Raw genomic sequence first — 25,665 nt, forward strand, 5'->3', positions numbered from 1 at the left:
TTCTCAAGCTGCCCATAACCTCTTCCTTAGAGACCTCCAGGTCTGTTAAAGCTATACTCTAATTTCCCGTAAAACATGCCCTTGGGATATTAATTTCTCTATTGCCTTCTATATTAAAAACAAATGAATTATTTGCATTAAACTTCTGTATAACTTTTCCATTCTCTTTCATTTCCCCCTTTGGTACTATATAGGACCTAAGGATAGACAAAAAGCTTTCTTGAATGAAACGTCTTTAAAAAAATCTATTATTTTCTTTAATATCTTTGGTTATTTGTTCTTCATATTGTATATTTTCCCTTTTAATTCCTGGGTCCAATTTCTAGGTTTGACTAGGGCAAAAAGAAACATTTCTTCACTTCCACACGAGAATGAAGCGTGATGTGGATGAAAATTATTCATATAGTGCCTGTTATTAAACGTTGAATGGGTAGCTCTGAAAAAAGGTAAGGTTGCACAACACTTTCCATTATAAGATGACCCTTATTTCAGTGGTTTGTAACATTGTTAAACTTTAACCAGTCAGGCTGAAGTTTCCTATGTTGGGTGTGTGTCTCTGACTGAATTTTTATTTTAAAGTTTCTGCAAAACAGTTCAGCCATTTCCAATAATAAGATTAGAGGAAAATATTTTGTTTTGAGTGCCACAGTTACTGGTCTAACTGCACCTCTGATGCCTCCTGGTCTCTTCAAGTGCACCCACTCTCAGGTCTCAGGCCTCACATCACCACCTTTCTTAGGACAGAATCATACAATTCTCCCACTCTCAGATTGAGTCCTGGCTACAATCCCCTGTGATTACCTCCGGAGGTCTAACAGACTCAGACCCTTCAGTTCTGTTCACTCCAAGAGCATGACAGTAGTAATCAGTAGCTAGGAAGCCTTCGTAAAGCAGAGTATTATTTATTAGAAAAAAAGCATTTCAAATAAAACACATTTTAGAAACAATAAACCAGTCTATACCCATGCCTGATTTTCCCTTTGGCTTACTGTTCCCTGGATCTGGGAAAACCCAGCTTCTTCAGGCTCCCTCCATAGAGACTCTCCCTGCATCAGACTGTCTCCCTGGTCAGTCTTGGACAACTGACCACCGTTCTTCTCCTGAGAAGGGCTTTTTAACTGTTCAGTGTTCTTTTGATCTCTAGGAACACAGCTTTGGTAAAACAAGGCTTGCAACTTGTTAGAGACAAGATCCAGGATCCTTGAAGCTAACAGGTTATCCCATTGTCTTTCAACTGTATGCGTGGATGCTTCCATCTGGTAAGCCATTGTGTTCCTTCATGCACAGACCCCATGGAATTAAAGTATTATGGGCATATAATAAACATTCCACTACCCCCAAAATAAGTTAGAACAATACAGTCATACACAAAGTTTTAATATCCTACCATAGTTACACAGTAACTTTATCTCACTAATCATCTCACATATACTGTTCATAAAATTATTACATCTCAGGGATGTGCCTTGTTATGTTCCTGTCAAAATCTGGCCAAGCTGTAAACCTCTGAAAAATCTCAATGTGCACATACTCAGTAGAGACCATTTAGAGTTTCGTGGCTAAATTATCTGGATTCCATCCTCACTGAGCAGGCTCCTTCCCCTGAGGGTTCCTTGACCTAAATACTGAACAGGCTGTGCATGCACCTTTCCCACAGAGTGACTGAGCATGTTGCATCCTGGGCCTAGGGGGGCTCAAGTAGATTTTCCTTGCAATTCCTCCTCCTGGCTGCCAAGGGCCACTGTGGTGTCAGACCGTGTGTCATAATCTGGGATTTAAGTGATCAGACCTCATGGTCAGAGTTGTTGTGGTCAGAAACCAGAGGTCAAAGACAAGAATCCTGAGTCAAGCCAAGGGTCAGAGCTGGAATCAGGGTCTGGAATCCAAACCAAGGGTAGAGTTGGAGTCAGTAGCCAGAGGTGGATCATAGAACTCGGGATCTGGAACAAGGCAGGAGGACAGGCACCAGGAACAGGACAGGAAGGCAGGAATCAGAAATGAGGCAGGGCTTAGGAGTCAGGTGAGAAGAAAGGGTCCAATGTAGCAGCCAGCCAGAGATTTACTTGGTTGGTTAGATGACTGCCTGTGCCTCCTTCTGGCTTAAATAGTGAGTTTGAGCCAATTGGAGAGGCTGAATGTCTCTTCCTGTTGGAGCTTTTGTGGCCAGTGCCAGGGAGAGCTTGAGTCCATCATCTCATACTCCGTGCCCAGTTCCAGCAAGCTCCTAGGTGGTGGCTGTGGTCTGAGCACTGTTTGAGTTCCTTGGGTTTGAGACCTGCAATCCTTCGATGTTCACATACTGTAATGAAGATCAAAGAGACGGACTCTCTTGTGCTCTCAATTCTCCCCCAGGTGGCTCCCAGGCAGCAGAGGAGGAAGCAATCTGACTAAAATACAGGGAAATTGTAGGAGCCAAGGGGTAGGGAATAGGGGAAGGGAACAGGAGTTGGTGGGGAGTGAATGGAAGAGGAGGAGCTGGGAGCATTATAAGCACAGAAGGGGAGTAAGGCATTTAGAGAGAGGGGGCTGGATGGGAGGATGGATGCAGGAGCACAATGTAGCTAGGTCCGCTATAATATCGTTCTCTATTTACACTCTTTACATAGACTCTGCCCTCTTTTCTATTTTTAGCCTTTGCCTGTTTACCTCCTTATAGTAATTTTTAGGCAGCTTCTCCGGGAGAATGGAGAAGAACAATGTGCACATCCCTGTTTACACAGCACTCCCTTCCCACAGGCTGACTTATGGACTCTTCCCGCATCTGAGAACAGTGGCATTAGAGAGGCAGCTGCCACCCACCGTGTCTCCAATAGAAGAGTGAGATCGCCTTCCCAGGCAGATCCCTGGGATCCTTCCGCTAGCACCTTTCCTACCATTCCATCAATAGCGGTGGTGTTACCCCTCGGAGTGGGTTGCAGGTGTAAGGAGATAGCCCAAAGAAAGGTGCAGAAATGAGAGAAGGAACAAGAATCAGGAAGGCTTTGCCACTAAATGTAATATCATGAAATTACTGTCCCAGGGTTGATAGTCTATTTTTATTACATTTTTATTTTTGCTACTACTGGCTATAAAATATAAAATTGTTGGAGGCTGTGGTTTTCAAAGGAGCTTCAGGGAAGTAGGCTTCAGACTCCTGTTGAATTTCAGTGGGAATTAGGTGCCTATCTCCCTTTTGAAAATCCCAACCATAGTGTTTTTAATCTCTTGTATTTTGTCATAATTGTGATGCAATAGGTAGTGTTGCAGTGCTTAATCCTTCAGCAGTTTAGGCAGACAGCCAGCACTTGACTTACTTCATTTTGATAACCAGTTATTTGGAGAGGTGAAAATGCAGATGAGTTCCCTGTAGTAGGCTCACACATGGCTGTTTCCAGCATTTCTGAGGATTTACTTTGGGAATGAGATCTATCTTGTTCCACTAGAAGGAAGTTACCTACTGAGTGAACCGTCACATTACAGCGGTAGCAATGGAAGAGCACGGGGAAGAATTGTATACACAAGACTGTAGTTGTCATAAATATAAAGGGAAGGGTAAACCCCTTTGAAATCCCTCCTGGCCAGGGGAAAGCTCCTCTCACCTGTAAAGGGTTAAGAAGCTAAAGGTAACCTCGCTGGCACCTGACCAAAATGACCAATGAGGAGACAAGATACTTTCAAAAGCTGGGAGGAGGGAGAGAAACAAAGGGTCTGTGTCTGTCTGTAGTCGTTTTGGCCGGGGATAGACCAGGAATGGAGTCTTAGAACTTTTAGTAAGTAATCTAGCTAGGTATGTGTTAGATTATGATTTCTTTAAATGGCTGAGAAAGGAATTGTGCTGAATAGAATAACTATTTCTGTCTGTGTATCTTTTTTGTAACTTAAGGTTTTGCCTAGAGGGGTTCTCTATGTTTTTGAATCTAATTACCCTGTAAGATATCTACCATCCTGATTTTACAGGGGGGATTTCTTTATTTCTATTTACTTCTATTTTTTATTAAAAGTCTTCTTGTAAAAAACTGAATGCTTTTCATTGTTCTCAGATCCAAGGGTTTGGGTCTGTGGTCACCTATGCAAACTGGTGAGGCTTTTTATCCAACATTTCCCAGGAAAGGGGGGGTGCAAGTGTTGGGAGGATTGTTCATTGTTCTTAAGATCCAAGGGTCTGGGTCTGTAGTCACCTAGGCAAATTGGTGAGGCTTTTTACCAAACCTTGTCCAGGAAGTGGGGTGCAAGGTTTTGGGAAGTATTTTGGGGGGGAAGGACGCGTCCAAACAGCTCTTCCCCAGTAACCAGTATTAGTTTGGTGGTGGTAGCGGCCAGTCCAAGGACAACGGGTGGAATATTTTGTACCTTGGGGAAGTTTTGACTTAAACTGGTAAAGATAAGCTTAGGAGGTTTTTCATGCAGGTCCCCACATCTGTACCCTAGAGTTCAGAGTGGGGGAGGAACCTTGACAGTAGTCTTATAGCAAATAATTTGGGGGTTATACTGCAGCTGAAATGTTGTCATGCTCTAGAAAAGTGACATTTGTTTTTTTTAGACAAAAGTCGGTTTAGTCTATATTTCATGTGAGGACTGATCATTCATATCCCACACAATCATTTGAAAACATACACGGCTCTAGGCCTTTCTGCAATCAGCGCCAAACTACTCTAGTTAATGTTGGTAGATCCATTTACTAGTCACTACGTGGTATTCTCTAATTGAGGCCTACCTACTGCAGGAGGCTGGGCAGAAGAAGCAGTGTCAAAGGATGGGACAACTTTCAGGGCTACCATAACCAACAGACCTTCAAAAACAAACAGCTGGTCTGCTAGGTCCTACTTCTTTATTTTATGTGACTTATTATATTGTTGATACAAAGTTTAGTGGGCTGCTGAAGATTCACAGGGATCAAAGCCCCAGTACATATTCCCTTGCCCCTGTAGTGGTTTCTGAGGACATAAAATTTATACACAGCCCTCACAGAGGAGCATTCTCTATCATCACTTTGATTTGGTCTTTTATTTTAGGAGTTCTCAAACTGTGGGTTGCATCACAACCCCATTTTAATGCGGTCGCAAAGGCTGGTGTTAGACTTGCTGGGGTCCAGGGCCTAAGCCCCACCGCCCGGGGCTGAAGCCGAAGCCTCACCACGCAGGATAACGATTACATGCCCCCCAGCCAGGGCACTAGCCTTTGGCCCCCAGCTTTGGCCCCCCCGCCCAGTGGTGGAGCTCGGGCTTCGGTTCCCCCCTCCTGGGGTCATGTAGTAATTTGTGTTGTCAGAAGGGGGGCACAGTGCAATGAAGTTTGAGAGCTGCTGTTTTATATGCTTGGCTTCAGCAGCATCTAGTGGGAACAGATCAATACAACATTTGGTGGAGAGTTGGATTTCCTTAGGATGGACTGAAATTTGATTGTAGCTGTTCATTGTTGGGGGGGGCTGGAGGGGGGGGAATTAATAAAAATAAAGCTGTGCAGCTGCACTAGGTCAGCACAAACCAGGAACAAAGCCGAAGAGGCAGGGAGAAGGTGGCTTGTGGGTGGTCGAGCGGCTGCTACCCACTTAACATTCGATACCACTTTCCAGCAATTGGGGTGTAAATCTCCTTGACAATTTTACAAAGCTAACCAGGCATTACTATGATCTAAGAATAGACTTCTAATTCGCAGCTCGCACTTACATCTAAAAGCAAAATCCATACTGGACCAGAAGAGTACTTCTCAGCTAGCCTGTACGGCATATACCACAGCTGCGTCCATTTCAAGGACAGATCAAGCCCTGCTCACCCCCCACTGTGATTAAATTCCTTTTCAGCACTTTAGATTGAAACTAAGCAAAATACAGTATAAAGGGAAAGTCTATTGCAGAAGAAAGCTTCCTCCAACTCTAGTACCTAGAAACATGATGTTCCAACCGCTCTTTGCATGTGTGCAGGAGAGGAGATAGGAAGCAATCATCATGGTATCATTCTTTCACCCAGCATGTGTTAAATAGTCACATACCAGAACGTGGCCTGGTATTCTTCATTGTTTTCTTATGCAGTTCAAGTATGCTGGCAAGAACTGTACAAAGAGTGGTAGTTTTTCATTAGCATGGCAAATAAACCAGCTGATTTGTCTTTTCTTTCTCCCAACTCAAGCAAAATCTTTATTTAAAAATCCATTTTAACTAATTAATAAGTAGCACACACACAGAGCACAAGATACTCAAGACTGCAGTTTTCTTAATTCCTGAAGGGCTTTCATTCTTTATCCAGTATCTACAAAGCTATCACTAGAGATACAAAATACCTGATAGTACAGACTCTCCCCAAGTTAGCGTCAGCAGCTTATTGTATATTAAAGTTGGAAATAGACCACCCCATCTCACAAAAGATGAAAAATAAATCTTTAAAAGACCCCCCCCCCCAGAGCTGTAAAGGAGTTTAACAGTTTTTTTAAAAAGAACGAGATATACCACTAAAGATCCACCCTTGTAAAGTGGGATAATACTACCCTACTTGACAAGGGCATCAAAAGCTTAAAATATTGATAAAGCCCTTTGAGAGCCTTGCATAAAAAGTGCTAGACAAGTTCCAGTTATAAAGAAAAGATAGAAGCAGTGATTTAAAAAAGGAAAGAAGATAGTCTAGCCAATGTGTTCCTTATGCATTTGCTTTTTGCAGATCTAATAGCCAGTCATTAATGCTTTTCAGAGGGATTTACTATTTCTCTAATGAAACCACAGAAGAATACGGAGGGCAGATTACACTAAAAACAGAAGGCAGTCTCGTATTTCAGGTCTGGTTTCCTTTATATCCAGTGATCCCTTGTTTAAAAAAAGGCAGAGGCAAAAATCACTACTTCATCAACACTCAGGGCTTGTCTACATTACCTGCCAGATTGGCAGGCAGCAATCGATCCAGCAGGGGTCCATTTATCGCATCTAGTGCCGAGCGCTCTCCCGTCGATTCCGGTACTCCACCAGAACAAGAAGCACAAGTGGAGTTGACGGGAGAGCGTCAGCTGTCGACTTGCCACAGTGAAGACACCGCAGTAAGTAGATCTAAGTACGTCGACTTCAGCTACGCTATTCACGTAGCTGAAGTTGCGTATCTTAGATGGACAGCACGCGGTAGTGTAGACAAGCCCTCAGACATGACTGCAGGGACACCTCAGGTCTGCAGATACACCATACATGTTACTGAATACCAAAATTTAGGGCAGTCTACAACTCATTTGCTATATTTAGAGGAGAACTGCCGGGGGGTGGCGGGGGAGAGAGAAAGTGTTAGTAACTTAAACCAAACCCCTTCTACACAGCATGATGCTCACCTCAAGACAACTTATTGACATTACTATGAGGGGGGAAAAAACCTTATTTGCGGAGACCAAAAGATCCGTTTAAATATGGACCATCTCCTAGGACTGGAGAGGGGAGAAGAGTAGATGAAGCCAGTAGCTACAAACTCCAATTTTAAAACAACAAAATGGAGTAGCTCAAATATGACAAAAATCTATTCACATTTACTTAAAGAGAGAGAGAAGATGGGACTGCTGAAACTCAGGAGACCAAGGTTCTATTCCTAGCTCTGATGCCTATGACAGGTTGGCCAACTTTCACACTGTGGTTCTACTCGGAAAAGTGACAGTAGGAGTTCTATTGTGCTGTGCCATTGTTTATTCTCGCCAAGATTTCTTTAAGGAAGAACTCAGTTTACAAATAAGCATGTTTTTTCTGGCTAGCAGGTTTACCAAGGCACCCCAGTCTCAGTCAACCAGGCTTCTTCCCTTCCTACACACCAGCACCCTTCATGAAGGTTTTGCAGGCCGAATGAGACCTTCACTTATACCTGTGCAATCACAATCTATAGGACTGCCCCAATGTAACCAACTGGAACCGTGTAAACAATTCTGTCAACAGTGCACCTGAAAAAAAAAAAATACATAACTCAGCTACACTCTCTGCAGCAGCATCGGTTTGGCACTGAAAGGAGTAGAGCAGTAAAAATTTCACTAATGTAAGACAACTGAAAACACTCTGTGATTCAGCATTACCCTGCACCCTGTGTAGCCATTCACACTTGCAGACTGAGTGTAGAAAACTATCATTCTGAATTGGTAACACCCACTTTGCATTGGTGTAATAGACCACACAGGGTGCAGGGCAATGGTGATTCACACCAACAGGGAGCTGTTGCAGTAAGAAGGTGCCATTTTATAGTAACTTGTCAGTGAAGTGCACTTTCACCTCTGCCTCAAGTTACTACAGACATTTAGTCACAGCCTCAAGCTAGCCCTGTGTTAAAATATTTTTAGCCTGACCACGTGCACTATCACTTTTTGTACATATGCTTTCCATTGAAGTAACCATCTTAGTGCAAAATAGTCTTCAAAAGCTAAGGTCGTCTACCTCTAAGTACATACAGGATAGAAAACTGGGTTAGACACTTTTTGGCTAAAACACCTGTGTTTCAAATATGCATTTTCCTTTTATATCACACAGACACACACACACACACAGGTTTTTAAGCAACCATCAGTAAGAACCCTGAATAACAAAATTTGATGTAAAAAGGAGTACTTGTGGCACCTTAGAGACTAACCAATTTATTTGAGCATAAGCTTTTGTGAGCTACAGCTCACTTCACTTAAATAGCCACAGGACCCAGAAACATTGAGAATTATTAGCCCAGCAGGAATTGCACTAGTAAAATATTTGTTAAAATACTTTAAAATGATCAGCTTGGACTATGGAAAGTGGATCAAGACAACAGATAATCCACTAGAAGGGAGAAAGTACTTTTAAAAAGTTTCATCTCTTGGATTTTTTTTTTTTTAATTTCAATATGATTAAGAATGAAAATAAAACATTATCAGGATTTCTGCAGTATGTGAATCAACACAATATTTTCCATTACAAAAGCTTATTAAAAGTTAGTCAGTCTACACTTCATTATTGTTTATCAGGTATTGTTTTAGTTATAGATCTTAGGTACAGTCTTAAGTCCATTTTCTTTCTTTGCCCATTAAGGGGGTTGTCATGTACATCTGCATTTCTTACTGTCATTGATTGTCTTCTTGACTGGAGACGTTCATGGTAACTTTTATAAAAATTCAATACTAGGAAGCCACATAGATGCAAACATCCAAAATGGTCTTTGATTTCTTGGCAACTCAGTAATGTCTCCTTAATAGTAAAAAGAAAAGGAGTACTTGTGGCACCTTAGAGACTAACAAATTTATTTGAGCATAAGCTTTCATGAGCTGTAGCTCACTTCATCGGATGCAACTTATGCTCAAATAAATTTGTTAGTCTCTAACGTGCCACAAGTACTCTTTTTCTTTTTGTGAATACAGACTAACGCGGCTGCTACTCTGAAACCTGTCCTTAATAGTAGTGATCTATTGGGCCAGATCCTGTCCCAACCTCCTTTGTACCATCCAAAAGTTGCCATTAATAGGCCTAACCAGAGTAGGGGAAATCCTTAATTGGCAGAGTCCACCACTGTACCACCCTTTCCTGGCATAGTCACACACCTCAAGGACGAAGAGATGGATCCAGAACCTGCTACACTCCCACATTCCTAGAACTGCTACAAACCAGAGTAATTTAAGAGTAGTCAAGAGGCTACTCTAATTTCTGGTTCAGGCCAGTCTGGCACTGCAGTGTGACCATGTCTTAAAGTCACCTTTGCCAGCCTTCATCCTAGCTGTTTTTCACATTTGGCAAGTGCCGAAAAATTCTTTGAACTATTTTAGTTGAACTCCAGCCTATCTGTTTCTTCTGAAGAACAATTCAGTCTTTTCTTTATTTTTGTAATTGGGACACTACTAATTAACTGACCTTTCATGAGAGCCTGCCATGCACTGCATAGCAGACCTTTTTTAATATTACATTTATCAAGTTCGGAGCATTGAGAGACAGTTTAATAGGTTCTTTTCTTGAGGGATCCTGCAAGAGGAGAGAATACACTAAACGAATGGTGGTTTCATAGATAAAAAGAGTGGGACAGGGCATATCTGTGATATTTTCACAATGCTGCTTTCACCTAATTGAAAGATTGTGTCTGTAGTTTTTGCTTGCAGAAACAGTATGTCGTCATTCAAATTCAGATTTCTCCAGCTATCTATAAAACCTTCTAAAGGAAGGTGAAGAGAAGGCTCTATGGGCCCTGTTTATTACTACTTCACTTGCTGTTGTCATATTTAAAGTCGCCTTGGTGGTATTCTGCAATGAGAGCAAGAACGTTTATTTAGGGACTCCCTTTATTCCCAAAATGGTTCATTTTTTCCATTATGCCGATCTCAGTTTTGGAAATTGTCTTGCACATGTTTAACTGCTTGATTCTGGACTACATATTCAATATTGCATCAGTATTCTCCCTTGCTCCAGAAAAGGGTTAATAGAGAAAAAACAAGAACTTGGCTTCTCTGTTAAATGACTGCAGGAAAAGGAGGGAAACTGATTTTTTGAGAAATTTATAAAAATTGACAGTTGTTACCACCCTCCATAGTTGCAATTTCAAATAAAAAAGAAATAGTGGGGTTAGTAGTGTCTACACGTGTCTCTTCCCAGATTCAAAAGGATAGGTAGTAAAGAAACAGGTTTCATTTCTGCGTGTGCATCGGAGTTAACTTCATCTGTGCACTACCAGGGCTTTCTGGGCTTTGGTTGGCAGTGAGAAAAAGGGTTTCTGGCCTCTTCATCCTTTCAAAACTGTAGCATTCAACTTTTTCTTCAGTGGAGACTGTTCTGGTGCTTACAAGGTGAAATCCTTCTCTAAGTAACGTGTCAACCAGTAGGCCTAGTACGTTAGTTCCATTAATCAGCTTTCTATGATCAGGTTTTATAGAGACGTACCTAGAGAAAAAGAAAAGTGTGATAGCAAGTTAACATCCTTCTTGGAGGATGGCAACATTTATGTAACAGGGCCAAATTCTCAACTGATGTAAATCAGCATGACTCCCATTGACTACAACAGAGCTGCACTGATTTACACTAGCCAAGAATCTAGATTAGTTTTAGGGCTGTCGCGTGATTTAATTGCAATTAATTGCACTGTTAAACAATAGAATAACATTTCAGGTTTTTTTTTTAATGTTTTCTACATTTTCAAATATATTGATTTCAATTACAACACAGAATACAAAATCCACAGTGCTCACTTTATATTTATTTTTTATTACAAGTATTTGCACTGTAAAAAAAACGAGATAGTATTTTTCAATTCAGCTAATATAAGTACAGTAATGCAATCTCTTTATCATGCAAGTTGAACTTACAACTGTAGAATTATGCACCAAAAAAAACTGCATTCAAAAATAAAACAATGTAAAATTTTAGAGCCTGCAAGTCCACTCCCAGTCCTACTACTTGTTCAGCCAATTGCTTAGACAAACAAGTTTGTTTACATTTGCAGAAGATAATGCTGCCTGCTTATTGTTCACAGTGTCACCTGAAAGTGAGAACAGGCATTCACATGGTACTGTTGTAGCTGGCGTTGCAAGGTATTTACATGCCAGATGCGCTAAAGATTCGTATGTCCCTTAATGCTTCGAGCACCATTCCAGAGGACATGCGTCCATGCTGATGACGGGTTCTGCTCAATAACAATCCAAAGCAGTGTAGACCGACACATGTTCATTTTCATTATGAGTCAGATGCCACCAGCAGAAAGTTGATTTTCTTTTTTGGTGGTTCGGGTTCTGTAGTTTCTGTATCAGAGTTTTGCTCTTTTAAGACTTCTGAAAGCATGCTCCACACCTCGTCCCTCTCAGATTTTGAAAGGCACTTCAGATTCTTAAACCTTGGGTCGAGTGCTGTAGCTATCTTTAGAATTCTCTCATTGGTACCTTCTTTGTGTTTTGTCAAATCTGCTGTCAAAGTGTTCTTAAAACGAACATGTGCTGGGTCATCATCCGAGGCTGCTATAACACTAAATATATGGCAGAATGCAGGTAAAACAGAGCAGGAGACATACAATTCTCCCCCAAGGAGTTCAGTCACAAATTTAATGAACACATTTTTTTTTTTTTTTTTTTAAAAAGTGTCATCAGCATGGAAGCTTGTCCTCTGGAATGGTGGCTGAAGCATGAAGGGGCATACGAATGTTTAGCCTATCTGGCCCATAAATACCTTGCAATGCCAGCTACAAAAGTGCAATGCAAACGCCTGTTCTCACTTTCTGGTGACATTGTAAATAAAGAGAGGGCAGCATTATCTCCTGAAAATGTAGAGAAACTTGTTTGTCTTAGCAACTGGCTGAACAAGAAGTAGGACAGAGTGGACTTAGATTGCACTACAGTACTTTTAGGAGGTGAACTGAAAAATACAATTTCTTTTGTGTATCATTATTACAGTGCAAATATTTATCATCAAAACCAACATGCACTTTGATTTCAATTACAAACACAGAATACAATATATATGAAAATGTAGAAAAACATCCAAAAATATTTAATAAATTTCAATTGGTATTCTATTAACAGTGCGATTAAAACTGTAATTAATCACAACTAATTTTTGAGTTAATCATGTGAGTTCACTGTGATTAATCAACAGCTCTACTTTGTTTTCTAAATATATTGATTCTTTACCTCATTACAAGCACAGCTATTTCTTTCAGTTTAACCAATGATATTTTTACAGAATAGACACTTTGTTTTTCCACTATGAAGTTCACTTTTTCCTTACAAGTGATTGTAACAACTCTTAAATTTTGTTTATGCGTTCTGTCAGTCATTTCCCCTCCATTAAATTAATGTACGGCAGTTTCTCAGATAAGAAGAGTCAAACTGGTGCAAAGTCAGCAGAACTGCGTTCATTTACATAGCAGCACTCCTCATTACAAAGCACCTCTCCGTACTAACAGGGAAGTTTACTGGTCGTTTGCCTTCCACAGCAGCTTTTTTTAGTTACAATTATGAACTTTATTTGCAACTAAAGTAAACTGATTTTACTTGGAATAAAGTACAGAAGGTTTAAAAATTCATCCAGACACCTCAAGGAACAAAAGCCATGTAAAAATATGGTTAGAAAGTAGCATAAACTGATAGGCAGAATTGCTCCATAGTTCATGAAAAAAGTACAAAGGTCCACAAGAAGCACTAAAAGGTAAAGATTCCATACAACCACAAAGGATTGATGAGAGATAAGTTTGTAAGATTTTTCCTCTGCAGTTCAACAGAAAAGTGTAGCTTGATTAATCAAAGTCAGAAAAGAGGTTATGACAGACTACATCTCACTGTTTTTAAGTTGCCATAACCTACATTGATGCACAGTTAGTCCAATAAGCTATAAGTTATATACCATTTAAGTGCCATCTTATATGTTCTACGTGAGAAAGCCCAGAATGAGCTTCTTACAATTATTCAGCTAAAGAAAGTCAAAATGATAAAGATAAACCCTACTGAATTTTTTAAATCCAGCATTCTCTTAATTGTTTAATTTATATATTTCAAGAGAGAATAACCCTTCTGGAACTATTCCAGTGAAGTGTCCATAAAAAATCCAGGCATTCCAAGAGCCACAGACGATAAACTAGGTTATCTTTTCCTGTATGGAGACAAATTCCAAATGTATAATAAAGCCACTCTTTAGAGCTTCTAAAAGCATTATAAACTATGTAACTAGAGCCTGTTATGGCTAGCATAGAGGTCACCGATTTCCCACTGAAAAAATCAATGACAAGAGGACCAAGCTCTTAAGCCCCCACTCTCCCGCCAAACTCGTGTAGTGTATACAATTTATATTCTTCAAAACAAAAACCCACATCTATAGTTAAGGAACAAGGAAAGTCCATTATCTTAACTCCACCTTTGTTTTCCATCCCCACTTCCATCATTCTGTTCTCCCCTTCTTCAAAATGAAATCTACGGGGCGCGTTTGTAGCCATTTTAATTATCTTCCCCTCCTCCCTTCCCCAGCTTATTCCACATTTATCTGGGAAAACTTTCCCACAATAACTTTATCCAATTTATTCCTAGTTTTCCCAGTTTGTAGGTTACAAGCATTATGGATGCTTATGCGCACAAGGGAATGGCATGTGTGACAAAACTCATTTTATAATTTTCTAAACTTGTATTAGCCCACATTCAGACTTAGCAACCTCACTAATGAAAGAGATCAGCTTCCTTCTTTCCTCAGAAAAAAGAAAGGTACCCTGCATGCTCTGAGTTAAACATCTCAAAGGAGAGGTGGTTAAGATAAAGTATTTTCTACCATTACTATTTCTACCATCAGTTCAGCCAATTAGGAACATCTTCAGTGATTGCCCATTATTACTTCAGACAACTCACAGACTTTGTTTTCAGTTATCAAACATTCTGCCTACTACAGGAGAAGTGAACCCTTTCGGATAGGTCATTTGGCTGACAGAACACCGAGGCAGTTACATATGGGACAAACAGCAGGATCTATCTAGGCAGAGAATCAAGAGCACAAAAATATTACTGCTGGCAAGTGGTTCTTCTCCTGTATTTTAATTTTGCATTTTCCAATGGCTTCTCGGTGTGACTCAGCCATCCCACTGGACAGACACATCAGAAATATAGAAAGAGCAAAAAGGTGAGAGGAAGGTCAAATGAATTAGGAGAATAAGATGTTTTCAAAAAGCCATTAAAAAAAGTTAAGGAAACTTACAAGTTAGATCAGTATAACAGGAGTTAAATCAGTCACCTCTTGGCATTGAACCAGCAATTGATTATCCCATGATCTCATCACAGTGTAGCAAATTGCATGTATTTTATGAAGTAGAAGTCTTGGAATTATTTCAAGAAAGAAAAGCCACACAAGGTGAATACCTTGCCACTAACTGGTCACCAGCAGAATAGTCAGTGCCACATTGAAAAACCAGGTCATGATGAGAAGGTCTCTCCAAAGGAAGTGGAGTGAGGAGCTTCTGAGAAGGGAAAGGATTATTATTCCAGTTCTGTCTCAAGGACTGCTCTGTAAACATAGTGACCCGTCCAGCCAGTACCTCAATAGTGTTGCTGCAAGAGCCAAAGACTCGAAAAAAGGCCTGAGTTTCCTGGAGCAAGAATCGCACTTCCAAGATCTCTGGTCTCGGCTTCAGCAAGTTTTCCTGGCTCAGGAGATCAGCCAGGGAGTGGAGCTCATAGAAGTCCGCTTCTCTTTGCAGCCTCTGATAGTCTGAAAAGTCAGTGGGCAGAGAAAGCTGGAGTGTCCTCAAAAAATCTAGGATGTAATTAAACAAAGTTCCATCTCTGTCCACAAAGAATTGTCCATTCACCAGCCTGAATTCGTGGTCATTGCCATTCAACATCCGTGCTAACCTGGACTCTGGGAACCTCCGCAGGGTGGAAGCCCATGTTGTAAATTTTGAGCCTCCCACATTCAAAATGGCCACTTCTTGATTGCTCATTGTCTCTCCACCGATCAAGGTTAACACTGACCTTTGTCTTTCTAACCAGACTATTCCTAAACTGCAAATCAACTGGGACTGCAAGTACCATTCAGTAATCTTACTGTATGTTTGGGGTGAGGTGTGTAGCACCGTTAGGGTTCCCAGGCAACAAGAAGCATAAATACAATTAAAGATAGCTGTTTACAGGTCCTGGTTGCTTGGGAACTTGGACTCTTGAAACAAAAATAAAAAATGAACAGCTTCCAAAGACTGTTGAAAAATGGTTGACTGACTCCAAGTTTTGAAAAATCCTGATAAAAACCAAGAACTATCCCCAAAAGCAAGACATTCAGTATAAATATTTGAGTTTTACAGCACCACAAGATGATTTCATTTCTATACCACTGTGGGTGACCCACTGCTAAAAGAAATGTTCAATGTACTTTAAGGCAACTCCACAATCATGCTCTGGAATGAACATTTCAGAGTAGTTGGAAGTGTATTTCACAAAATGTTTCTGATCTGAAAGGATTTGATTATTAATATGTTTGTATGAAATATCCATACAGAGATATGGTAATGATTTATTATTTCTTTCTATATTCAATTATCCTAGAGTTAAGTCATGAAACTCACTAAACTAATTCTTCCCAGGTGCACTGCAGCCAATGGAACGATACGGAGTAAGTCTACGCTGGAATTGGAGGTGCAACTGCCACACGCGCTGACATACCCACACTAGCTTTAATTTAGGTAGTAGTGCTGAGAATAGCAAAGAATTCACAGCACCACAGGTTTCAGTTGAAGCTGTACAAGTCTGCCTGGGCCCCTGGATACATACTTGTATTGCCCATGCTGCCATGTCATCACTGCTATTTTTAGATGTGCTAGCTAGATTAAAGGTAGCACATGTATGCCAACCCATGCTCCAACGGCAGAGCAGAGAAAAGGAGCAGGACCTATCTCAGGGCTAAGGAGTTTCCTAACACAACAAGACAAGGCCAATGTTCATGGATGTGATTACACAGCAGGTTTACAGGCAGCACCCCATCTCTCCAACTGTTGAAGTTATGATTGACTGATGTGGGGAGGCAATGAAGAGACGCTCCCCCCTTCACCGGCCTCACATTGCTCGGAAGATTGTGTTTTTAGGGAGGTTTGCTTCCTGGCTGTTGAGCAGGGGGTTAACTGTCATTCTTTCACCTTAAAGCAGGCTCTGTTCTTACTTCCAACCACCACCACCAAGGGGAAGGGAATGGACAAAACTCCTTAGTCCATGCATTCACCATATAAGTACTTTACCCTCACTGCCACAAGGAGATGCACTGTATCCCCAATTGTGAGCAGGTGGGTGCATTTCCCAATAGGGAGCTTAAATTCTTTACATTAGAGGCACTTTGTAGAAAGAGACAGAGTTGCAGGTGGCTTTTAAAAACAAACCATGAATCCAACATGAAGATAGCTCAATCCCTTGACAGGACTGGAGCTGGAAAAGCAACATTGCACAGCATATAAGAGCACCTTGCAGCTTGTTCTGCCCCACTCACTTCCACTTATTTCTCTTTCCTATTGCAATTTGTTCGAGACCACTGCCCTGAAGACTTTTTTTTTTTAAACTAAACTATAATCAATAGCCAATGTATACATAGTACTGCTTATACCCAGGATGAGGAATCAGTGAAATTTAACATCTTCAGTTACGAAGAGATTCCGAAGAGTTAAAGTACCACTCTGTATTTTGCAATGGATGGCCAGTCTTAGGCAAACTTTGCAGCCCACCTCTCTTAGCAATCAGAAGTGTCCTTCCTAATTTCAAAGAACCTCCCACAACAACAAAATGTTGATGCATTTAGGGATCAGCACTTTTTACTCTAGGACATGTAAAATCACTCATACAGTTATATTAATATTTGACAATACACATTGTTAGTTTTCCCTTATATTTTGGTTAGAGCAAGGAAGTGCATTATTTCAAAATGTTTTGGGGAACAAGATCTCAGAAGCAAAAGTACGTTTCTCCAAAGTTCGGTTTCACCTTCCAGCATATCCGTGCTTGAACTACATGAACAATATAAATAACTCAGGAACCATTCCGAGTCTTAAATGCGTCCATCAGAAACTAGAGATTTTTATTTAAAAAACTGTGCATGTACTGTTACGTTTTCTGCACCAGAATTCTATTCACTTCTTGGGCTTCTGAATTTGTGCTTTGGTAGTGGACATTATAAGAGTTTATATTTGCACACAAATTGTGCAACATTATCCAATACCACTAGCGTATAATTTTTGCACTTTTCACTTAGAAGTGAAGCGCCATCTGTCATTTGCTCCCAGTAAAACATGGCATGGTCAGCTATCTCCGCAGTGTCTGCCAGATAGGATGAGCCAATTGTAAAAAATTGAGTTTTCCAGCACTGAAGATTGTCAAAGACAGATTCCACAAAGGTCATTCTGACGGCTGCAAGGATAAATAAGCAAATCAGAGAAGTCACTACAAATTTGTGTGAAAAGACTGAGAGAATCTTGAAATTAAGCATGCTGTTTTCCTGAGGCAAAGAAAGCTTGTCCACGTCTACTAGTTTTATACCATTCCACTGGCTGGTATCAAAGTTCTTTATTGCGGGATTAATGTCTACACTGGAACAAGGCAGAGGGGTTTCCTTGATCACTTTGATTTTTTCCCTGAACTCCTGCATCTGTTGCAGAAATATAATGGGCTCAGACACATCCTTAAAGGCTTCTGCAATGTTAAAAGCCATTCGTTGCTCTTGTAGAATTGTGTTCAGTTTATTGATTTCTGGGTCATAGGCCTGCATCACTGCAAGCTTCATGGTCTCAAAGTCAGACAGAATCTCATTTCTTTTCTGCTCCAGTGTGTGCTGCAGCTTCTCAAAGAACTCTTTCACTTTGTCTGAATCCTTTGTCAGCATCTGCAGCGCTTTCCTCTTGCTTGTTTCCAAGGTGTCTAGCCGGGAGAGTGCATCCCCACAACGCCACGTTTCAAAGCCCTGAAACAGGGTTTCAAAAGCACACTTCTCCTGTGAATAGGCATCTTCAATGGAGCAAAATACATGCTTTGTGTGGTCACCTCGAGTGGCACAGACACCACATATCAGCTGCATATCTGTCCGGCAGAAAATGTTGAGGGGCTGCCCACTGTGCACCTTACATATAGGCATTTTGGGAGTTACTTTTATTTTGTTATACTTCTCCACAATACCTTTCAGGGAGTAGTTGACTTGTAAATTGTTGATTCCTGAAACAGGAGTTTCTTTACGGCAGGTAGGACACTTGAAAATGGGGGGTGGTCTCCAAACCACACTGCGGACATTTCCCTCTAGGATCCCCTCCAAACACTTCTTGCAAAAGTTGTGAGAACAAGGTAAAACCCGAGGTTCTTCAAACAAGCCACAACAAATGGGACAAGTGAGGTCTTCCTCTAAGAGCTCCATCACATCCTATGGAAAGGAGAGGGAAAAAATATTTGAGGGACTTTTTAAGAACTATTTCCATCCCACCATCATTAGTCAAATGGGGAAGAGGTTACAGTAAACCATGCCAAGAGTAACTTCCATTCGAGATAAGCTTAGTATAGCTTGCCCTGGCTCAGTGACAGAAGGCTTTTTTTGCCCAAGGAGTTTCAAAGTGGGTCTCAGCTGGGCTGTTATGCATGTTGCACACACTATCAGATCAGCCACTAATTGCTTAAGTCTGTTCTAGTATCGGATCATCAGACAAAAGTTGCTCAATGTCAAGACAAAATCAGTTTCACAGTCTTGGTATAAACACTGAAAAGGAATGTTAGCTAAACCTGACAATGATCTTTAATATCTGCTGAAAATGATTTGAGTACTAATTCAAAACTTAAGTCTTATTGCAGTAATGCAATATTCAGAGATTGATTTGATCTGTTTTGTGAAATTTCAGTATGGCAGACAATGTTAAAATTGAACCAGAAAGTTACATTTCACTTCCCCAACTCCTACAGAACTTGCTTTTAAAAAAAACTGTCATTTTTGTGTGTGCGCGTGCGGGGAAGCAATATTGAAGGTGACTTACAGAGTAAAGCGTCAGAATGTCCTCAGTTTTAGAAGCGTTTGTTAAATGCCCCCTCTCCTCAGCCTAAAGCCAAAGGCCAGTCAGCATTTGTTTAAACTTAGTTTAAGAAGTTCGGGTGCAGGGAAGAAAAATGTGTGAATGCCCTTTACGTTGCTATTGGGGTATTCAGCACAAAGTTAAAATATTGTAAGAACATGGAGGTAACTCTTAAAAACCACTGCCATAAAAGTCATTTATAATCTACTTTTGATTACATAATCTGTATTTCCAGATCCAATGTCTCAATATCTGTTTAAATTATGGCTTTTGGGGAGGGGGGGCTAAGAAATTAGGATTTATCAAAAGAAAAATGTGAGACTTATCTTGTATTGCAGTAGCCCCTAAATGCCCCAATCAGGGATCAGGCCCATTATGCTAAGCACCTAATTTACGTAACAGAAACCAATTCTCTGGTGCAGAGATCTTACAGTTTTAGCATACGAAATGAGAAAGCAGGTGGATACTTACAGGAGGAAAAAGTTAGAATTGATATTTACCAGACCTGCAGACCCGATTAGTTTGGTGATGGAAGGTAAAAATACTTTGTGAGAACTAAAGGACACAACAATTTTCCCATGCTTAGCAGTATATTACCAAAGTGGCTGAACAGTAAGTTCTCCTCAATTCTCATGGTGATATCACACAAGGTAGCAGACCATTAAGAAAGGAAGGAAACTGGTTAAAAAAAAAAAAATAGTCGGGAAGAACCGTTCAGAGGGAGGTCGAGGATACCAGTGGATACATGGAAGGCAGAAAAATCAAGAGAGACTGCACTGGGAGAAGAGGAAGGTTTGGGATGCAGTTTGGTATGATCAAAAGAAAGCTTTCACCACAAATAGATATTGGCTGCAACAAAAGAAAGAAGAATTCTTCAGAGGATACAATCAACCCCCAAATTCATTTCTCCAATTACTAGAGAAGTTTGCATGGATAAGCAGGGCTTGAAAAATTTACTAGACTTCTACTCAGCCAGAAGACTAAGCCTACTAACGAAAAGTCAGTCACCTCAAAGTAGGGTTGCCAGGTGTCCAGTTTTCGACTGGAACACCCGGATGAAAAGGGACCCTGGCAGCTCCAGTCAGCACAGCCAAATGAGCCATTAAAAGTCCGGTTAGCGGCACAGCAGGGGCCAGGAGCTAGGGCAGGCTCCCTACCTGTTCTGGTTTCATGTGGCTCCCAGAAGCAGCCACCAGGTCCCTTCAGCCCCGAGGCGACCAGGGCGGCTTCATGCACTGCCCCCGCCCCGAGGGCCAGCTCCACAGCTCCCACTGGCCAGGAACCGTGACCAAAGGGAGCTGTGGGGGTTGCACCTGCGGGTGAGGGCAGAGCGCAGAGACTCCCTGGCCACCCATGCACCATGGGGCCACAGGAACTTGGCAGCCACTTCCTGGGAGCCACAGTAAGCACTGCCGGGACCCTGCACCCCAATCCCCTGCCCCAGCCCGGAGTCTCCTCCTACTCCCCAACTCCCTCCCGGAACCCACACCCCAACCCCCTGCCCCAGCCCTGAGCCCCCTCCTGCACCCCAAACTCCTCATCCCTGGCCCCACCCCAGAGCCCACACCCCAAGCTGGAGACCTCACCCCCCCCGCACACCAACCCCCTGCCCCAGCCCGGTGAAAGCGAGTGAAAGTGGGGGAGAATGAATGACAGAGGGAAGGGGGAACAGAGCAAGCAGAGGGTGAGACCTCGGAGAAGGGGTGGGGCAGCGGCAGGCCCTCGGGGAAGGGGCAGGGCAGGGCAGAGGTGTTCAGTTTTGTGAGATTAGAAAGTTGGCAACCTTATCCCAAAGCCTAGGGGCAAAACCATGGTGAGAAGTCCTGTCCGCACCATTCTCAGCTGCTGGAGTTCCTAACAGAGCATTGTCTCCGGATCTGATTCAGGGACTCCGTTTTCCTACAGGAGTCTTCAGTTATCAGGTTAATTTGAAGTACCTCTCTTAAATAATAATGCTAATACTGGCTGTTTATAAAGGTACTGAACTGTAACCTACCTTATTTTTGATCTTTCGGGAAGCCATTTATGACTTCTATGAAAGCATGCAATCTTTAAAAAAAGTAAAATGGGAAGCTATGAGCTTATGTCTCCTCTCTTCCTCAAGTAGATGCCAGTAATATTAACATTAGAAATCTAAAAGTGCTCACATGACAGAGAGGGATATGTCTATACCAAATTGTGAACTCCAGTTTGTATTACAATCTTCATTTTGGATTAAACATCCATTTTATATTAATGGCTTGGCACCTAGTTAAAAACTGTGTCTGAGAAGCCATCACAGAGCAACTAAGGGCCATCAGATTTGACTGTCTCAACTTATTGCCCATCACCATGCAACAATGGACTGTCACAGAAGCCGGATGGGAAGAAGGGGCTGGAATTTCCAAGCTAGAGCATATGGGTAAGAAGGAAGGCCATCCACTGCCACATGGCAGAACACTGGGCTGAAGAGAAAGAAAGTGGGAGGGACTCTGCCTTGCCTGCAAGGCTGACCATTCCTCAGACTCACAGAAGAAATTAGATCAGACTAAGGGGGTGAGGAGTGCATCTCAGGGCTCTTATTTTTCAAAATTATGCAGCTCTAGTACTTTCTGGAGAAGAACAGCAACCCTGGTTAAGAAATTCCTTTGCAAAGCCTGTATTCCATGCTTACCTGCCATGCCATCCCTGAACAGGTTAATAAATAAAGGTTTCAGAGTAGCAGCTGTGTTAGTCTGTATTCGCAAAAAGAAAAGGAGTACTAGTGGTTAGTCTCTAAGGTGCCACTAGTACTCCTTTTCTTTTTGAGGTTAATAAAGAAGCTCAGAGCACCAGCAGTAAAGTGGAACTGTGAGCGTGGGAGTAAAAGCAACCAGCAACTCAGAAGGGCTGAGGCACTGGGGTCTAAGACTATGTCTACACTGGCAACTGAACAACAAAACTCATGTCTTTCAGAGGCGTTAATCCCCTGAAAGACAGAAGTTTTGCTGCGACAACTGCCAGCACGAACAGTGTGTTGTCGGCAGGAGTGCTCTCCTGCCAACAACGCAAGCCCCGCTCTTTGGGGGTGGAAGTTTTTTGTTGGCAGGAGAGCCGACAAACAGCAACTACACTGCGTGACTTTTAGCAGTACGGCTGTAGCAACACATCTATGTCACTAAAAGCTGTGTAGTGTAGAAATAGCTTAAGGCAGCCAGGCTGCAGAGCCCCACGCCCCAAGAAAAGGTGTCAGTGATAGGATCTACACCTTGGGTTTGCCTTAGAAATCCAGATCTAGGAACAGTGACCCACCTCTGCTTCGACCCAGAGGCTTAGAAGCACGTGAGATCCAGTGGTTGGGTCCACTTACAGCAGATTAACACTCAACTAGAGAGGGGGACTAGACCAGTTGGAACTTGTTCAAAATTTGAGTCCCCTACTTATTTGGAACAGACTGATCTGAGAATCAGCTGTTTTTCCTTAAGTAAGCTAGAAGCTGTTCCTCATGGGAGCTATTCGATCTCTCTAGCTTCCAAATCTAAAAGATGTCAGCTACAGAACAAAGCAGACTTTTGGCTTTCCAGTCACAGTGAAGATGTTCAAAACAAGGCAAAAGTATAAACGCAAAACAAATGGTCTAATTCCTCATCCCAAATATGCTCTCAGATGAAAACAGGAACAAGTTAATCTAGTCCATTTCTAGGATGCAGATGGTGGCTTATCAGATAGTAGCAGGAAACAAGGTAAGGTGAAAGATGAGGCAATGAAGGCTAGGCTTAACCCAACTCAGTACAGCATCCAAGTTTCCACTACTTATTTCAAAATTAGATTTCTCCAAACAAGAAAATTTTCGTTGATAACTAAATTCATGTCATGGCAAGTCTGAATTTTAAAGAAAAAGATGCCTGAGTTTCTTGAGCCTCAGAACAGACATTTTTAAACACCTGAGTTCCAGGCACAAAGCTCAGGCAGTTGAAAGGTAACTGAACATAAGGTGGCCAAACTTTAAATAAAAAGATTAGTTTACAGCCGAAATTCCTAATACATAGGATCAGTCCAAAAGATTAAGCTTTTAGAAAGCTGTAAGTGCCTAAAACTAAGGGTTTATTATGAAGTGCCTTTAAAAAAATAAGTATACAGCTTTGCTACCACAGCATCATAATCCACAGAACAGACATGACATGGGGACAGCATATTTCCCTATTACTCGAACAGTATTTCAATCTTTACCTGCTTCTAGGATAACAGTATACAGAGTTACTCGATGCTACTCAAAGAAACTGATGAGGTTAACAGGAGGAGGAAGGCTACAACTTCTTAAAAATTGTTGTTTCCCCCATGCATTGCTTTCCAAAGTAACCAGTCTTCTCCTTGACTTGCTGAGATGCTTGAGACAAACTAAAGATTCCACAGCATCCAGTACACCGGTTTTTAACTTAAAGTAAGGATTTCCCATTCCTCTTTCCAAAGAGGGACACAGATCTGAGAAAGGAAGGCCAACGAAGCCAGCAAATCCTGACCTTTGAGGAGTTTGTCCCATAATCACCATAACTTGGAATCTGTTAACTATTTAGTTCCTTCAACTCTTATTTGATTGTTCTAACTAAGGAAATTGAATTGATGCCACATTTCAGAATGAAGCTATCTACAGTACACCCTCATTATAATGAGCCTGTCAGGATCCAAGCCTTTTCTTCATTATAGCCAGGGGTTTGTTATAACGAAAAGACAATCAAACAATACAGTGCCGCAGCTCCGAGCTGTAATTGTGCACATGTGTGCAACGTGCCCCCCCCACGTTTTTTTAAACCACACACAGTACTGTACTGTAGTTGGAATTCAGGTTCAGTATTGACAAAGGTTCATTATAATGAAGCGTGTTATTGCAAGGGTGTACTGTATTTCTACAGGTGAACTATAGAAGCATGTTACCCAATAATCTTTTAGGTTTAGGAGTCAAAGCTTCTACCATGGTGAAGAAAAGCCAGTATGGTAATAGCAGAATGAGGCATAGGGATTCCAGATGAAATTCTTTCAATCCACAAAGAGGGAAGTTAACAACAAATTAATGTTGTTCCTCAAGTGAATATTAACCAAGAAGATGAGAGAAATCAATTCTTTTTAGTGCACCACAGAAAAAGGAGAGGAACCAATCTGAGCGCATTGAACCAGTTCTAGAGATAGGGATGAATCTGAACCCTGGGATCTGGATTCCAACCCCCACTCCACTACAAAATTTGCAAGTGCTCAGATCTTGCGTCTGAAGCCATTAGATAAAGCCAGCTCTCCGCCACCGCACAGTCTGGGGGCGGGATCCAGGCCCTTCCACGGCACGGTGGAGGAACGGGGGAGACCGGGGCGTTAAGCAATTGCTGCAGCGTAGCCCCGCTCACGGCAGCAGCGCTACGCGGCCTGTGCTGCTACCGGGTGTCTGCAGCAGCCTCCCCGGGGCCCGTCCTTCCCAGGGGGCCGCGCACCGTCCGGGGAGAAGCGGCCCCCTGCCAGCGGCCGCGGTTCTCGGGCAGGGCGAGCGCGTCTCCGCTCTTCGCCTGGGAGGTTCCCGGGGTCCCCCAGCCCCGCTCGGGGGGCGCAGCCTGTGCCCCGCGCTGGGAGCCCCGCCGCCCGCCCGGCCTCGAGGACCCACCCCCTCCGGGGCAGGCGGGGACCGCCGCCCTCCGAGCCCCGTGCAAGCCCGGGGAGGCCTCACCTACGGGTCCGCCGCCTGCCGCCGGGAGCCCGCCGCTTGGCTTAGCCGGACACTAGTGCGGCTGAGGCTGGGCCCGGCGCAGGCAGCAGGCGCCTCCCCCCTCCCCGAGCAGCGGGAAGGCGGGGCCAGGGCCCGGCTTTGTACCTCCCCGCCCGCGGCCTTGTCCCGCCGCTGTTGGGGAAGGAGCCGGGCTCGCTTCGCTTGCCCGCCGAGCAGAGCAGAGCAGAGCGGAGCCCGCGTGGGCCCGGGCCCGGGCCCGGGCGGCGGAGAGGGGTCTGTGCCTGTGGCCGCTGCCCGGCTACATGTGGCCTGAGCACGTTGCGCCAGGTTCAGGGTGGTCCCCGTGACTGACTCGGGTTTGGGAAGGCTGGATTGACATAGGCCGGGGCTCTGCGTCCTCTTCACAGGAACACCCCCCGCCCTTCCCCGCGAGTCGAGGGGCCTGGGCCGGGTCATTTGGCCTTGAGCGCCCTGGGGAAAGGTGTAAACCATCTGCCCTGGGGGAGGGGGGAATCAGCCCTACTGTGGAGCAGGCACTGGTGTGTGGGTCTGTGTGTACCACAGTGTCAAGTGCGATGAGAGGTTAGCAAAGCT

General features: G+C 42.8%; 2 protein-coding genes and 1 long non-coding RNA gene across 6 annotated transcripts in view; 1 reads left to right on the plus strand and 2 right to left on the minus strand.

Annotated features, from left to right (window-relative positions):
• Nucleotides 1–3,800, plus strand: part of LOC311519700 — a 95,446-nt gene extending 91,646 nt beyond the window's left edge. The window contains exons 10-11 of the long non-coding RNA XR_014711352.1: nucleotides 327–446; nucleotides 1,145–3,800. This is a non-coding gene — a long non-coding RNA (uncharacterized lncRNA). The remainder of the gene's footprint in view (nucleotides 1–326; nucleotides 447–1,144) is intronic.
• A 6,609-nt stretch (nucleotides 3,801–10,409) lies between these two features.
• On the minus strand, nucleotides 10,410–15,422 carry KCNRG (potassium channel regulator). Of its 4 annotated transcripts, XM_084626467.1 has the most exons (3): nucleotides 14,925–15,422; nucleotides 14,749–14,846; nucleotides 10,410–10,807 (listed from the first exon to the last, which is right to left on the minus strand). In XM_084626467.1, the coding sequence occupies exons 1-3, from the start codon at nucleotides 15,327–15,329 to the stop codon at nucleotides 10,555–10,557; spliced, it is 756 nt and encodes a 251-aa protein (XP_084482593.1). In that variant the 5' UTR covers nucleotides 15,330–15,422; the 3' UTR covers nucleotides 10,410–10,554. The 4 variants fall into 4 exon arrangements, 2 of the variants coding, with proteins under 2 accessions (XP_084482593.1, XP_084482592.1); XM_084626466.1 differs by having other exon boundaries at nucleotides 14,749–15,422; XR_014711347.1 differs by having other exon boundaries at nucleotides 10,669–10,807; nucleotides 14,588–15,422.
• Nucleotides 15,423–17,533: 2,111 nt separating this feature from the next.
• Nucleotides 17,534–25,427, minus strand: TRIM13 (tripartite motif containing 13; the record flags this gene model as incomplete). Its single annotated transcript, XM_084626444.1, has 2 exons — nucleotides 25,072–25,427; nucleotides 17,534–18,769 (listed from the first exon to the last, which is right to left on the minus strand). Exon 2 carries the CDS (start codon nucleotides 18,761–18,763, stop codon nucleotides 17,534–17,536), a length of 1,230 nt encoding a protein of 409 aa, XP_084482570.1. The 5' UTR covers nucleotides 18,764–18,769; nucleotides 25,072–25,427.
• Nucleotides 25,428–25,665: the final 238 nt, after the last annotated feature.

The sequence above is a fragment of the Lepidochelys olivacea genome, assembly GCF_965140295.1.
Source record: "Lepidochelys olivacea isolate rLepOli2 genome assembly, chromosome: 1".
Taxonomy (NCBI): Eukaryota; Metazoa; Chordata; order Testudines; family Cheloniidae; genus Lepidochelys; species Lepidochelys olivacea.